Source organism: Pristiophorus japonicus, chromosome 21, assembly GCF_044704955.1.
Source record: "Pristiophorus japonicus isolate sPriJap1 chromosome 21, sPriJap1.hap1, whole genome shotgun sequence".
In the NCBI taxonomy this organism is placed as follows: domain Eukaryota; kingdom Metazoa; phylum Chordata; class Chondrichthyes; family Pristiophoridae; genus Pristiophorus; species Pristiophorus japonicus.
The window spans coordinates 28,339,751-28,353,754 of record NC_091997.1 but is presented as its reverse complement, the minus strand read 5'-3'; the positions used below and the strand labels follow the sequence as shown (position 1 = coordinate 28,353,754).

Sequence of the window (14,004 nt, the reverse complement as noted above, 5' to 3'; positions counted from 1 at the left end):
ACTGAGAAAAGTCAGCTAAAGTCAAGTAGCTGCCTATTATATATTCATAAGCTAGACCATGCAGATTAACAATAAGAACATAAGAAATAGGAGCAGAAGGAGGCCATACGGCCCCTCGAACCTGCTCCGCCATTTAACATGATCATGACTGATCCGATCATGGACTCAGGTCCACTTCCCTGCCCTCTCTCCATAACCCCTTATTTCCCTATCGTTTAAGAAACGGTCTATTTCTGTCTTAAATTTATTCAATGTCGCAGCTTCCACAGCTCTCTGAGAGAAGAAATTTCTCCTCATCTCAGTTTGAAATGGGCAGCCCCTTATTCTAAGATTATGCCCCCTAGTTCTAGTCTCCCCTATCAGCAGAAACATCCTCTCTGCATCCACCTTGTCAAGCCCCCTCATAATCTTATACATTTCGATAAGATCACCTCTCATTCTTCTGAATTCCAATGAGTAGAGCCCCAATCTACTCAATCTTTCCTGTTATAATTAAAGTAACTTCTTTCAAGAGTAGCAAACTGATACTAAAATGATCAATGCAACTAATCAGCACTGATTAATATGAGGGGAATTTTAAACCCCCCAAAACAGGTGGGTTAGGGTCAGGTGGCAGGTACAAAATCTGAAACCCATCCCTAACACGCCCACTTCCGGTTTTAACCGAGACAGGACGTGTGACAGGCAACCAACCCACTCGCAGGAGGCAGGTTGATCATTTAAATATTGTAATGAGGCTGTGTACCTCTGAATTAACCATCATTTTAAATTGAACCCTGGCCGGTCAGGTTTCAGCACCTCGGTAAACCCATCGGCTAAAGGGAGGCAAGGACAGCTGGATCCAGGAGGTTGCCTTTCCACTTACCTGCTGGATCCGATTTACATGCTTCAGCTACCCTCCATGATCGGACCCCCCCCTCCCTCCCCCAACTGAAACTTCCAATCTCCCCCACAAGGACTCCTTTCTTCTCCAATCACCGACCCATCCGATCTCCCCGAGACCCTTCTGATCTCCCCCTCCCCCCACCCTCCCGAGGCCTCCCATCACCCCCGAAGCCTGAAAACTCGTCCACCACTGACACTTCCGATATGCCCAGAGGCCTCTGATCCTTCCCTCCTCACCGCTACCTGGCTGTCGCCTGGTGCCGAAGGCTTACCCGCCCGAAAAGCCAGCCGGCCTCTCAATCTGGCTGGATGCGGCCGGGAATCGGAGACAAAGAATGCTAATCAGGTCCCGCCCTTAAATTCGGCAGGACCTGAGGGAAACCCGCCCTTCCGGGTTTTCCAACCTCAAAACAGACCCCCACCCCTGCACTAATATCCAGCCCATAATATCAGATGGGTTGTGGTTTGGAAAAGAGATTTTGATCATTATGAGCAACTGATTACTACAATTGGTGATCACCACAGAATTCCACTATATTACTTTGCTTGGTGGATTATTCCAAAATCTTTGAGTAAAGATATTTCCTGTTAACTGCTCCAAATTTTTATCTATGTTCTTGGTATTTTCTTGCAGTACTTTCAAGTAATAATACTTCAACATATCTGTACCATTAAGAACTGTATATACTTGAATAAGGAACCCTCTTAACTGCCTACGATCCAGATTGCATTGTAAAGCTTTTCTAATGATTATTTTAATTATCTCCCGTAATTCATTATTAAATTAACATTCTCTGCACTCAACACTATTAAATGAGATTTAAGCAACATTGAAGTTAAAATAGAGTTGTTTAAATGTAGTATAGGTTGAGTGTCGAAAATCTGGAGTTCCGGAATCCGTACTGTTCCAGAATCCGGACACCAGAATGATCCGTGGCAGGGTCGTCTGGAATCCGTAAAATGTTCCGGAATACGGACACCCTGCCAAACCGCTTACCACCGCCAGCCGAGCCCAGGGAAAAACCAAAAATCAAACTCACAGAACACTCACAGAAATGAAAAAACAAAAACTCCAACCCTAGCTCTTCTTCCAGGTCTTCATAGGCACCGCTGCTCCTGGGTCTGCACGCAGGTCCCCTTCACTTGGCTAGAACATGGTGCAGCTAAACTACACACCGGCAATGTGCAAACAGTAGTTCCGAAACGGGTCATCCGAAAACCGGAGACGCACACTGCAGTTCCCTAAACCAGTTGACCCCTGCCTACCCCCAAATGAAACCGCGCAAATCGGGAGCTGCACCCCATGACCCCAACCCGAACCAACCCGACCCGACCCGATTGCGATTTTAAGTTTTCATGACTTACAGCAAGACGTTCCAAAGGTCTACAGAAATGCGTTGCGAAGGACTACAAAATTATGTCCCAAAATCCAGAAATATCGGAACTTGGGTCCAGGTATTTCCGGAATTCGGGACGTCAAAAAGACGTTCCGAAGTACGGAAATACCTGGAAACCGGAACGGCATCGATCCTGAGGCTTCCGGATTTTCGACATTCAATCTGTAGTGAACTTTTCATAGAATTGCATAGAATTTTGCAGCACATAAACTTCCTGTGGCAACGAGTTCCACATTCTCACCCCTCTTTGGGTATAGAAGATTCTTCTGATTTCTTGGTGACTATCCTATATCGATGGCCTCTAGTTTTCCTCATCCCCACAAGTGGAAACACTCTCTGTTTATTCGATTAAAACCTTTCATAATTTTAAAGCCTCTATTAGGTCACCCCTTAGCCTTCTCTGTCATGCTTTCCTGATAGGTACAATGTTGCAGTTCTGGTATCATCCTTGTAAATCTTTTTTGCACCCTGTCCAGTGCCTCTATATCCTTTTTATAATATAGCGACCAGAACTGTACGCCGTACTCCGAGTGTGGCCTAACAAAGGTCTGACACAAGATTAGCATAACTTCCCTACTTTTCAATTCTATCCCTCTAGAAATAAACCTCTGTTCGGTTTGCCTTTTTTATGGTCTTATTAACCTGAGTCGCTACTTTTAGTGATTTGTATATTTGTACTCCTCTACCCCATTTAGATTCTTGCTTTCAAAGTACTATGTGACCTCATTTTTCTTACCAAAATGTAATACCTCACACTTATCTATGTTGAAATTCATTTGCCAATTATATTCTACAAGTTTATACAAATGATATAATTGATTAAAATAATGTAAGAAAATATGATTCTAAAATATTTATTTAGATGCCTGTTCTATGTTGAGTTAGTTTATTCCAGTTCGGGGGTGACATCAGTTGGGATTAGCGTCCTTGAAACAGCCATGGGAAAGAATTAATCACGGTTCCCTCTCTTAATTCCAAACGAATGGCTCCATCAGGAAAGTGTATACTGATCAATATCAGGTGAGGGCATTAACAGGCTGGCCTGCGATGGTCAATCGACTGCAAGCATTTACTTCCCAAGTTCACGCAGGAAGAACGACTACTTTGACGACATACCAGATGACTGCCATAGACCATGGAACTGTCCCCCAGCAAGGATCCAATGCTTTTGGAAGCACATGGGAGAAAAGTTTTGAGACTGAAGAAAGATCCCTTTTTCACTTACCTTTTGTGTCAACCTTGAACTCTGAATATGATTTTACAATAAATTAATCCAGAGGGATCTGGCTTTGTTACCATATTGAGCAGCTTAAGCTCCAGAAACAGTGTTGTTTCACCAGAAATTGAAGTAAAAAGAATATTTATGATACTGCAACTTCCAGCTGGGTGTGCACTGTGTGATCGGGTTTGTCATATCATCCTGAACGTAAAACTATTATGGGTTCCTTTATCCACAAAATAGGATGCAATTCACACAGCACGGTCTTCAACACCAACAAACCCAACCACGCAAAAAGGAAAATACTACAGAGCATTTTCTGTGTTTAATAAAAATCACATATTGCATTCCATCAAATTCTCCCTTCCAGTTTATTTTTCATTTTAAAGTCATAGGTATAACAGCACAGAAGGCGGCCATTTGGTCCACTGGGCCAAAGCTGGTGCTAGCTCTTCAAGTAGAGCTATCAACTCTAATTAGACTTCCCAATCATTTCCCCATATCCTTTTATACCTTCTGTCTAATTACGCTCCTGTAAAACGCCTTGGGACGTTTTACTATGTTAAAGGCGCTATATAAATGCAAGTTGTTGTTTACATATTTTCTTTTCAAATACTTTTCCAATTCCCTTTTAAATTATTTTATATTTTCTGCCTAATAGCCTAAAGTATTCTGTAGTCTAAAAACAGCGCATGGAAAATTTCTTCCAACCTCTTCCTTCATTATTTCAGTGACAATTCTGAGTATATGTCCACTTGTTACTGATTCATCAACTAGTAGAAACAATCTTTCAATATTTATAAAAAAGCAGCATCTTTTCGAACTTACAGTATCTTCATAACTATTTCCTTTTATCCTTGATATTATTCTAGTGAGTCTTTGCTGTATGCTGTTAATATCTTTCATATAATGGGGCTCCCAGAACTGCCCACAAAACTATGTCTGTTGCCCAACCAAGGTCTTGTATAAATTCTAGATTAATTATTTGTTTTTACATTCAATGCTCTGTGTTAAAAATTTCATCCCATTAGTCTTTTTTCGACCTGCATACCCACCTTTAAAGATCTGTGCACCTGTACCCTAAATCACCATTATTCTTTATTTGTTGCTGGGATATGGGCGTCGCTGGCAAGACCAGCATTTATCTCCCATCCCTTTAAAGAACCTAACCATTTAGGTACATGTAATTTCAGTGTTTTTTCTCCCAAAGTGTACTACTTTTTATGTCTCTGAACTGAACTGCATCTGTTACCTATCTGCCCATTCTGATAATCTGCCTGTGTTCTCCTACAATCTCCTATAATCATTCTGCATTTGCCATAGAAGAAAAAGAGACTTGCATCTATATGGCACCATATTGTGAAACATCTTAAAAGTACTTCACACAAATTATTTTTGAAGTGATGGTGTTGTAGTTTGGTTATGTTGTCATTGTAGTTGTCGTAATAGTAGTCGGTGTTGTTATGTAAGTAAATGTGATAGCAAATCAGCACACATCAAAATCTATGAAGCAATGACTTGTTAAGCTGTTTTGATAGAGTTCGTTGGCGATCAATATTGGCCAACTCCCTGCTCTATACAAACAATGCTGTGGGATTGTTAACGTTCACCAAAGCAGGCAGAAAATCTAATGGCTTGTCTAAAAACTGTCAATGCAGCACTCGCTCAGTATTGCACTGAACTATTATTTTAGGTTATGTGCTTACCTTGGGTAGCAGCCAGCTCTCGCCTCCCTGCCACTGCCGAGTTTCCCGATCCCTGGGAAACTTGCGCGGCAATTGCAACATTTAAATCGGGCTCAAAACTGGACTGTGGGAGCCCAATTTAAATATGTTAATGAGATGTAACATCTCTCTACGGCAGGAGACTCGGATGCCATGAAACCCACCATCCTAAAAATGCCAAAGGTATACAGTGTGTTGCGTATACGTTCCCTGTTTTTTCACTTTTAACCCCCCCCTGCCTGGCCCGTTCCTGCCTGCCATGGTGGGGTTAATATTGAGGCTTTTAGAACACAGGAGGCGATTTAGCCCACTGTACTATGTGTCAGCTCTTTGGAAGAGTTACACAGTTCCTCTGTCCCCCATGCCCGGGCAGTTCACCATACACTTCTAATTTTTTAATTTTCAAATATTTATCCATTTCCTTTCTAAAATGTATTACGGATTCTGTTTCCACCACTCTTTCTGATACAGCATTCCATGTCGCAGTCAAAAGTCTTCCAGCCTCTCCCTTCATTCTTTTGGTGATGAGAAATTTATGCCCTCTAGTTTCTGACTCACTGACCAGCGGAAAAATATTTTTTTTTACTTTTTTACCTTATCAAAACTCTTTATAATTTTGAATTTTATCACTCAATTATTCCTTTTCCCTTTCTTCAGCAGGGTTATACATTTGCCACTCTCCAGCCATTTGGCAAGACTTCCACTTTCAAATATCTTCCAGACGTTTATGGTTCGTGACTCCACTATGTTTTCCACAACATAGAAAGTAGGTGCAGGAGTAGGCCATTCGGCCCTTCGAGCCTGCTCTGACATTCTGAGATGCATACCATTTGGGTCTGTTGATTTTTCTACTTTTAGTCCCATTAATTTTATTAATACAATTTCATTTACATTTATAAATTATATCTGCAACATTCCTGTAGCTGTGCCCAAAATAATAATAGAAACTTCCTCAAAAAGTTCCCAAACATCCAGTCTGTTTAAAAAGAAGTGGATTTGTGACATGACATTTGCAATTTTCTTTGCAAATCTTTTGGCAGGGCTTTGCAAACCTGCCCTATAGCGGCTTTACGGTAAACACAGAGTTGGGTGAAAAGTGTAAATTACATTTTCCAGGAAAATCCTTCTGCCGGAGCCACGGAGATTGTTTTAGGTGTCTTGCTACTCACGGCTATTTCACTTCTGGATACTCACAGGTACTGCATTGAGGGCAATTTATCAAATGCATCATTCTCTATTACTTCTAATGGGTTGGCCTTCAAGTTCCTGTTAAACAAAAGGAAAGATGCAAGAAATAGCATCGGAAATAATTCAAATATAGAAAAAGTTCTAGAAAAATATTCAGGATCTTTGCCACTATCTAATACAGTAAATTAAAAAAATTAAAATGTTGATTATTACATTCAGGACTGTGACTACAGTGATACCGTGCACACATTTTTAACAGAATGCCTTATTGTTGGAGAAGTGGTTGGAATCTCTGATATTACACTTACAATTGTCTAAAGAAACGTAATCCATGCCAGGATTTGAATGTTCCATCGAGTAGCACTGCTACCTTATTGCCAGAAAGATCGCTGTGCAATAAACCGCAAAAAAAATGAAAACAACTTTAATTTCTTGAGTATTACAACATTTTCAATGATATATATAGTTTCCTTATCTTTTGTGAATTTTTATAATAAAGTAAGGTGAAAGTACAACACTATTCATGGCATTCTCCTTTCACTCTGCGGCTGGGTTCAAATCCAGTCCATTAGATTAATTTGATGAACGCTTCTTCTTTCTTCTAGCCATTATGATCCTTATATGAAATTAATTTGTGTAGTCTCAACTTAGTTCCTAGTGGATGTGAATAAATATCCATCTTAACTTGCTGAAATCGGCATTAACCGGGTGGTAACGGCCTTAAAATGGAGTCAGTAGACATACCCTGCTAATGCCAACGCTGTGCTTGCTGTCACTGTCTGTTTCAGGTGGTGGGCCCCATTCAATATACAAATTACGGTCCATAGGGTCCCAGTTGCCATTTCAGAATAGAACTGCAAGTAAATAGCAAGGCAAGTGGAATGTTGGCCTTTATTGCAAGGGGAATGGAGTATAAAAGTAGGGAAATTCTGCTACATCTGTACATTGTTGGTGAGACCACACCTGGAATACTGCATACAGTTTTGATCTCCTTATATAAGGAGGAATATACTTGCATTGGAGGCAGCTCAGAGAAGGTTCACGAGGTTGATTCTTGAGAGGAAGGGGTTGTCTTATGAAGAAAGGTTGAGCAGGTTGGGCCTATACTCATTAGAGTTTAGAAGAATGAGAGATGATCTTATTAAAACGTATAGGATTATGAAGGAACTTGACTGGGTAGATGAAGAAAAGATCTTTGCGGGGGAATCTAGAACTAGGGGGCATAGATTCACAAAAAGGGGTCACTCATTTAAAATGGAAATTAAGAGGAATTTCTTCTCTGTGAATCTTTGGAATTCTCTACCCCAGAGTTGTGGAGGCTGGGTCATTGAATATATTTAGGTAGAGATACAGATTTTTGAATGATAGGGGAGTCAAGGGTTATGGGAAGCAGGCAGGGAAGTGGAGCTGAGCCCAATACTATGATCTCATTGAATGGCGGAGCAGGCTCGAGGGGCCAAATGGCCTACTCCTGCTCCTATTTCTTATGTTCTAACTGGTCGGTGAGTGCGCCTCGCAATGCTACGACCTGTTTCACTGACGATAGAGCCGAAGAGGCCCCGAGAAGGTCAATTTTAAATTAGGTTTGTGGAACCAGGAGGAGCAGGAGCGCTCCCTCCCTTCCTCACCGGACTTAACTTGCTAGTAGCCGAGCTGCTTCATGACTGACTGATGTCGTGCCAGCCTGCAACCCGACGAGCTGCAGCAGGACACCTTTTGGCGTCTGCAGCGCACCAATTGTATTTTAATGAAGCCTGGGCCTACAAAATGACTCTGGCCTCTTTTGCGGCGAGAACGGGCAGGTTTTGCTGGCGCTCTATACTGGTCGGCCGCCCTAAACCTAAAATCGTCTTGAGAGAGATTACAGGATATAAAAAAAGAAAGCCTTGTGGGGAAGTATGCTCTTCAAATTGAAGTTAGCTCATATTGTTGAGGCAAAATAAAGGGAGTTTTATTCTGCATCTATACTGTAGTATGCCTGACCTGGATGCCAATAATGTGCCAGTGAAGACCGTACTGCTATCTCTCATTTTAATGAGCAAAAACTTCACCCACATGCATTTAACAAAAATACAGACACAATGATTCATACTCAATGAACCCTGTGTGAGTCAAAGACAAATAAACATAACCATTTCAAGAACAAAGTCGCACAGATTAGGATATAGAACTATGTTAGACTATTATATTCCTGGAATCACAATGACTACATTAAAATTTCAATACTGCACTAGATAGTTATTAAATAGTTACAAATTAATACTTGAACTCACAGAGTCTCCAGGAAAGGTAGCGCTTGAAATGTATACCCTGCAATTTTTGCGATGACGTTTCCAGAAAGATTCCTATGTTGAAATAACAACAAACTGTTCAATAATGCTGACCCTGAAAGTCCAAAAGTGCTCCATAACAGTCAGCGTACAATCATTATATAATTCTGTGATAAAGTTCCTGTGGGTCATTAGTTTTACACACAGCTACGGCTATAGTAAGAGTACATACATACCAATGTTTGATTTGACTCAAGACACTTTGAAAAGTTCCAGATTGAAGAGATATATTGTCCCATTGGAATGCACCAACGAGCCTGATAATGGTAACTACATACTTATGGCATCACACACAATGCTATTGAAAATGATGTCGTACATTGTACCATATGGAGCTACCTGCAGCCAATAACATGATGGCTGCCACAGCAATTTATAAGTCTGTTTTGTATTAAGTATTCTCCAAGAAATGTTGTCTTGCATTTCCGCTGTGGGGTACAGGAAGGAGAGGATACATGCTAAAAGTAATAACCAATCACTGGAAAAGACCTGTAAAAAACGGTGAAGCGGAACAGCGGAGCACCACAGAAGACAGCTGAATGAATATGTGGAATAAGGGTGAATGCTGGGTAAGAATGCAGCTCATTCACCACTGAGATCTTGGTATAAATCGAGCACAAACTGGATGAAAGCCTCCTCTCTCTCTCATAAATCTGAATGGTTCAGTTTCAGTTTAAAAAACACATTTTTAGCAGACTATTTCCTAATATAAATCCATCCAAATTCAGCAGTTATGGCATAATTTCCCCTCAGGAGCTTGAATGGATAGCAAGTGTAGGATTGTGGTGTGTAGGATATTCTATAGTGAAGAATGGGATCATGTTCAGAGGCTGGAATTGAAGCATACTGTTTAGAAAGTAGCATCCATTCTCTGGTATAGGAATTCTTCAACCAGTCACCAAGTATTTAAGTGAATCATAGAATGGTTACAGCACAGAAGGAAGCCTTTCGATCAGTCGAGGCACTGCCAGCTCTCTGCAGGAGCACTTTATCTAGTCCCACTTCCCTGCCCTTTCCCCATAACCCTGCAAATTCCTTCAGGTACTTATCCAATTCCCTTTTGAAAGCCACGATTGAATCTGCCTCCAGCACCCTTTCAGGCAGTACATTCCAAATCCTAACCAATCGCTGCGTAAAAATATTTTTCCTCATGTCGTCTTTGTTTCTTCTGCCAATCACCTTAAATCTGTGTCCTCTGGTTCTCGACCTTTTCGAATGGGAGCAGTTTCTCTCTATCTACTCTGCCTAGACTCCTTATGATCTTGAACACCTCTATCAAATCTCCTCTCAATCTTCTCTGCTCCAAGGAGAACAACCACAGCTTCTCCAGTCTATCCTCGTAACTGAAGTCCCTCATCCCTGGAACCATTTTCGTAAATTTTTTCTGTACCCTCTCTAAGGCCTTCACATCCTTCCTAAAGCCCGGTGCCCAGAATTGGACACAATGCTCCAGTTGAGGCCGAACCAGTGTTTTATATAGGTTCTTCATTAAATGTTTAATTTCTTTCGAAAAGTTACACATTTATTTTACAAAGGCATTTTGGTCTCTTAAATGGTTGAAGATTATTCACAATTAAAAAAATAGGAAGTTTGAAATAAGCTATTGAATCCAATTTGTTTAAAAGAGCTAACTGCTGTACTTACAATTTCTTTACTAAGATAAGACCTTCAAATGAATCCTTCTGCAGTGTGTCAAGTTGATTTCCATGCAGGTCTCTAAAACAGTTGGTTCAATAATTAGAATATCAGTCTATTAAAAATCTAACTGCTTAATTTCTGAGAAGGATGATTCTTTTAAAAAACTATACAGAATGGTAATGCCTGTGGTTACTATGTATAGATCTGCATTCATGAAGATCGCTATTCTCATTTTTAGCAAAATCATAACCACAATTTTTCTAAACATACCATGAAGATGAGATCTTCAAGAATATACTTATGCCGTTGCTATGCATAGTGACAATCTTGTCCAATTATGAATAAATTTAGGTGCTCAAAATGACGGTTGATGAAAACACTCAATCTAAACCCAGGCTCTGTCTAAAGCAAGTTAAATCACCTGCACGGATCTTTTAAAATCTACGCAACAAACAATTTTTATACTCTGTACTTCCAAGGCGGCCTCACCTACCTAGAGTACATACCAAGAATTAAGGAGTGCACTGCATATGATTTCCCATTCATTAAATTTAAATGTTTGGGAAATCACATGTCACGTGTGCTCATGTTTCAGATATACGCTCCCTGCAGGCAGGGCTTCTGCCAGGGGAGCGTCAAGTCAGACAATTATCTGCTAAATATTCTCATTGCAAACAATATCCTTGCGTTATATAACTGACTTTAGTCTCACTTCAAACCTGGTTATCATCCAACTTGCAACAGTCATCCATCCCAATGAGAATTTTTCAAAACTTCTTCACTGATTTTCTCCTACTGAATCATGGAAATTTACGGCACAGAAGGAGGCCATTCGGCCCATCGTGTCTGTGCCGGTCCAAAAAGAGCTATCCAGCCTAATCCCACTTTCCAGCTCTTGGCCCGTAGCCCTGTAGGTTACGGCACTTCAAGTGCACATCCAAGTACTTTTTAAATGCAATGAGGGTTCCTGCCTCTACCACCCTGCTATAGGCTCCTTCTGAAGGCAGTGAATCTTTGCTGGCATATGGTTCAGTGGATGTTGGGTATCCTCTGGGGTACCTCACTCAAGTGGCCATTAATCATTAGAGTCTTGACAGTGGTTGATGGCAGGATTTTTCAATCATGAGTTGGATAACAGACATCCTTTATCCCATTTTAATCCATTGACCACACATGCACTGTCACTACAAATTTCCCCATCCTAACTCAGACGCTCATATTCCACAAAGCATCCTGATTGCTCAGATTTCTCATTTACTAAAAAACACTAACCGCAGAACTGTTTTCTCACCATCTCTATTTCTGCCTTCACTAGAACTCAGCCAATGAACAACCTGCAACCACTAGAAAAGCAACCAATGAAATTGTTCAAATTTTTCATAATTAAAAGACTTGCGTAAAAGATATTTATAACATTAAAATCTTACATCTGTGTGCATTCCCATTATAAATTCCTGTATCCTTATTTATAAGGCAATCTACTGATGTAAACTTGTCCCGTCAGTGGTAATGCTCTATAACGCCTCAGTTTTGAATTTCCTGGCTCCTCAGCCTGTACTGCAGAGAAACATCTCCAAATAGCTCTACTTCTGCGTTTCCAAATTACCATAGGCCTTGTTATTTAACTATAAATAGTATCAAATCGAAGAATTATACAAAAATGTAAGACTGTAAAATGGAGACTGAATTATGCCTGCACGCCCTGGCTGAACTGTACTCCACCCTCTGAACCGGCTTCACTTGAAGACCACAAATAGGGCCCAAGTTTCCACACGCGCCTAGAACGGCGCAGTCCCAACCTGGATGCCCGTTTTCGCGCCACAAAGTGCGCCTAAAAAAATCCTCCGTATTCTCCACCTCCCTGCAGGTCCTCTGGCCCTCGGCGCAGCGCAGCACGAGCTGTAGGGGGGCGGAGCCAGGTCCCTGCGCTGAAAACAGTGCCGGGACCTCTGCACATGTGCGCTACAGTGGGCACGCAAGTGCAGTAGCTCCAGGCGCCAAACTGTGTGGGAGGGGCCCGAAGCACGCAGCCCCTAGCCCTGGCTGAATGGCCTCACTGGGGCTGCGTGAATAAGGCTCCTCCCACAGCCAGCTCCTGCTTCCCCCCCCCCGACCAGACCCGACACCCGCTCCCCGCCCCCCCCTGCCTCCGGACCAGACCCGCACCCGCTCCCCCACCCGCCTGCCTCCGGACCATACCCGACACCCGCTCCCCGCCCCTCCCCTGCCTCCGGACCAGACCCGACACCCGCTCCCCCCCCGCGACTGGACCCGACCCGCGCTCCTGTTCCCGCTCTCCACCTCCCCGACTGGACCCGACCCGACCCTCGCTCCTGTTCCCGCTCCCCGCCTCCCCGACTGGACCCGACCCGACCCGCGCTCCTGTTCCCGCTCCCCGCCTCCACGACCCGACCCGCGCTCCTGTTCCCGCTCCCCGCCTCCCCGACTGGACCCGACCCGACCCGCGCTCCTGTTCCCGCTCCCCGCCCCCCCGACTGGACACGACCCGACCCGCGCTCCTGTTCCCGCTCCTCGCCTCCCCGACTGGACCCGACCCGACCCGCGCTCCTGTTCCCGCTCCCCGCCTGGACCCGACCCGACCCGCGCTCCTGCTCCCGCTCCCCGCTTCCCCGACTGGACCCGACCCGACCCGCGATCCTGTTCCCGCTCCCCGCCTCCCCGACTGGACCCGACCCGACCCGACCCGCGCTCCTGTTCCCGCTCCCCGCCTGGACCCGACCTCCTATTCCCACTCCCCGCCCCCCCGACTGGACCCAACCCGACCCGCGCTCCCATCCCCCGACCCGACCTCCCCGCCCCCACTGGACCCGACCCGACCCCCCCGCCCCCACTGGACCCGACCCGACCCCCGCTCCCGGACTGGATCTGACCTGACCTCCCCCCTCCTCCCTCTCCCTCTTCCTCCCCCTCCCACTCCCTTCCCCCCCTCTCTCTCTCTCTCTCTCTCTCTCTCTCCCTCCCTCCCTCCCCACACCCCCCCCCCCCGACCCGAACCGAACCTCCCCGACCCAACCCAACCTGTAAATCTGGTGCTGGGGACGGGCCCTGCCCGAAGTCTCGGGCCGGCCCGTTCAACCTTCGGTCCCGAAAGGCCTGCCTGAAGCACTTTCACACAGGTAGGAAGATGGTTTATTTAATCTTTCCTTTGCTTATAAATGTTTATTTAGGTTGGATTTGTTTGTATAATATTTGTATAAGTATAAATAAGGATTTATTATAGAATTTAATGACTTCCCTTCCCCCCACCTCGTTCTGGACGTCTAATTTGTAACCTGCGCCTGATTTTTTAATGCGTAGAACAGGTTTTTTCAGTTCTACAAAAATCTTCACTTGCTCCATTCTACTTTAGTTTGGAGTACGTTTTCACTGTGGAAACTTTCAAATCAGGCGTCAGTGGCCGGACACGCCCCCTTTTGAAGAAAAAATTCTGTTCCAAAGTAGAACTGTTCTACCTGACTAGAACTGCAGAAAAAAAAATGTGGAGAATTGCGATTTCTAAGACAGTCCGTTCTCCACCAGTTGCTCCTAAAAATCAGGCGCAAATCATGTGGAAACTTGGGCCCTTAGTCTTCACCCACTGTGTGCAAATCCACACGAGATCG

General features: G+C 43.7%; 1 protein-coding gene across 4 annotated transcripts in view; it reads right to left on the bottom strand.

Moving 5' to 3' along the window:
• The window catches only part of LOC139233883 (leucine-rich repeat-containing protein 37A-like), a 101,551-nt gene that overhangs the window by 76,371 nt on the left and 11,176 nt on the right, over positions 1-14,004 (bottom strand). For 2 of the 4 annotated variants that reach the window (XM_070864517.1, XM_070864520.1), the window contains exons 3-6: positions 10,388-10,459; positions 8,687-8,758; positions 6,722-6,802; positions 6,420-6,491 (exon numbers count right to left, since the gene is read on the bottom strand). In XM_070864517.1, coding sequence (XP_070720618.1) covers positions 6,420-6,491; positions 6,722-6,802; positions 8,687-8,758; positions 10,388-10,459 — 297 coding nt within the window. The remainder of the gene's footprint in view (positions 1-6,419; positions 6,492-6,721; positions 6,803-8,686; positions 8,759-10,387; positions 10,460-14,004) is intronic. The other 2 variants (XM_070864518.1, XM_070864519.1) reach the window with 1 other exon arrangement.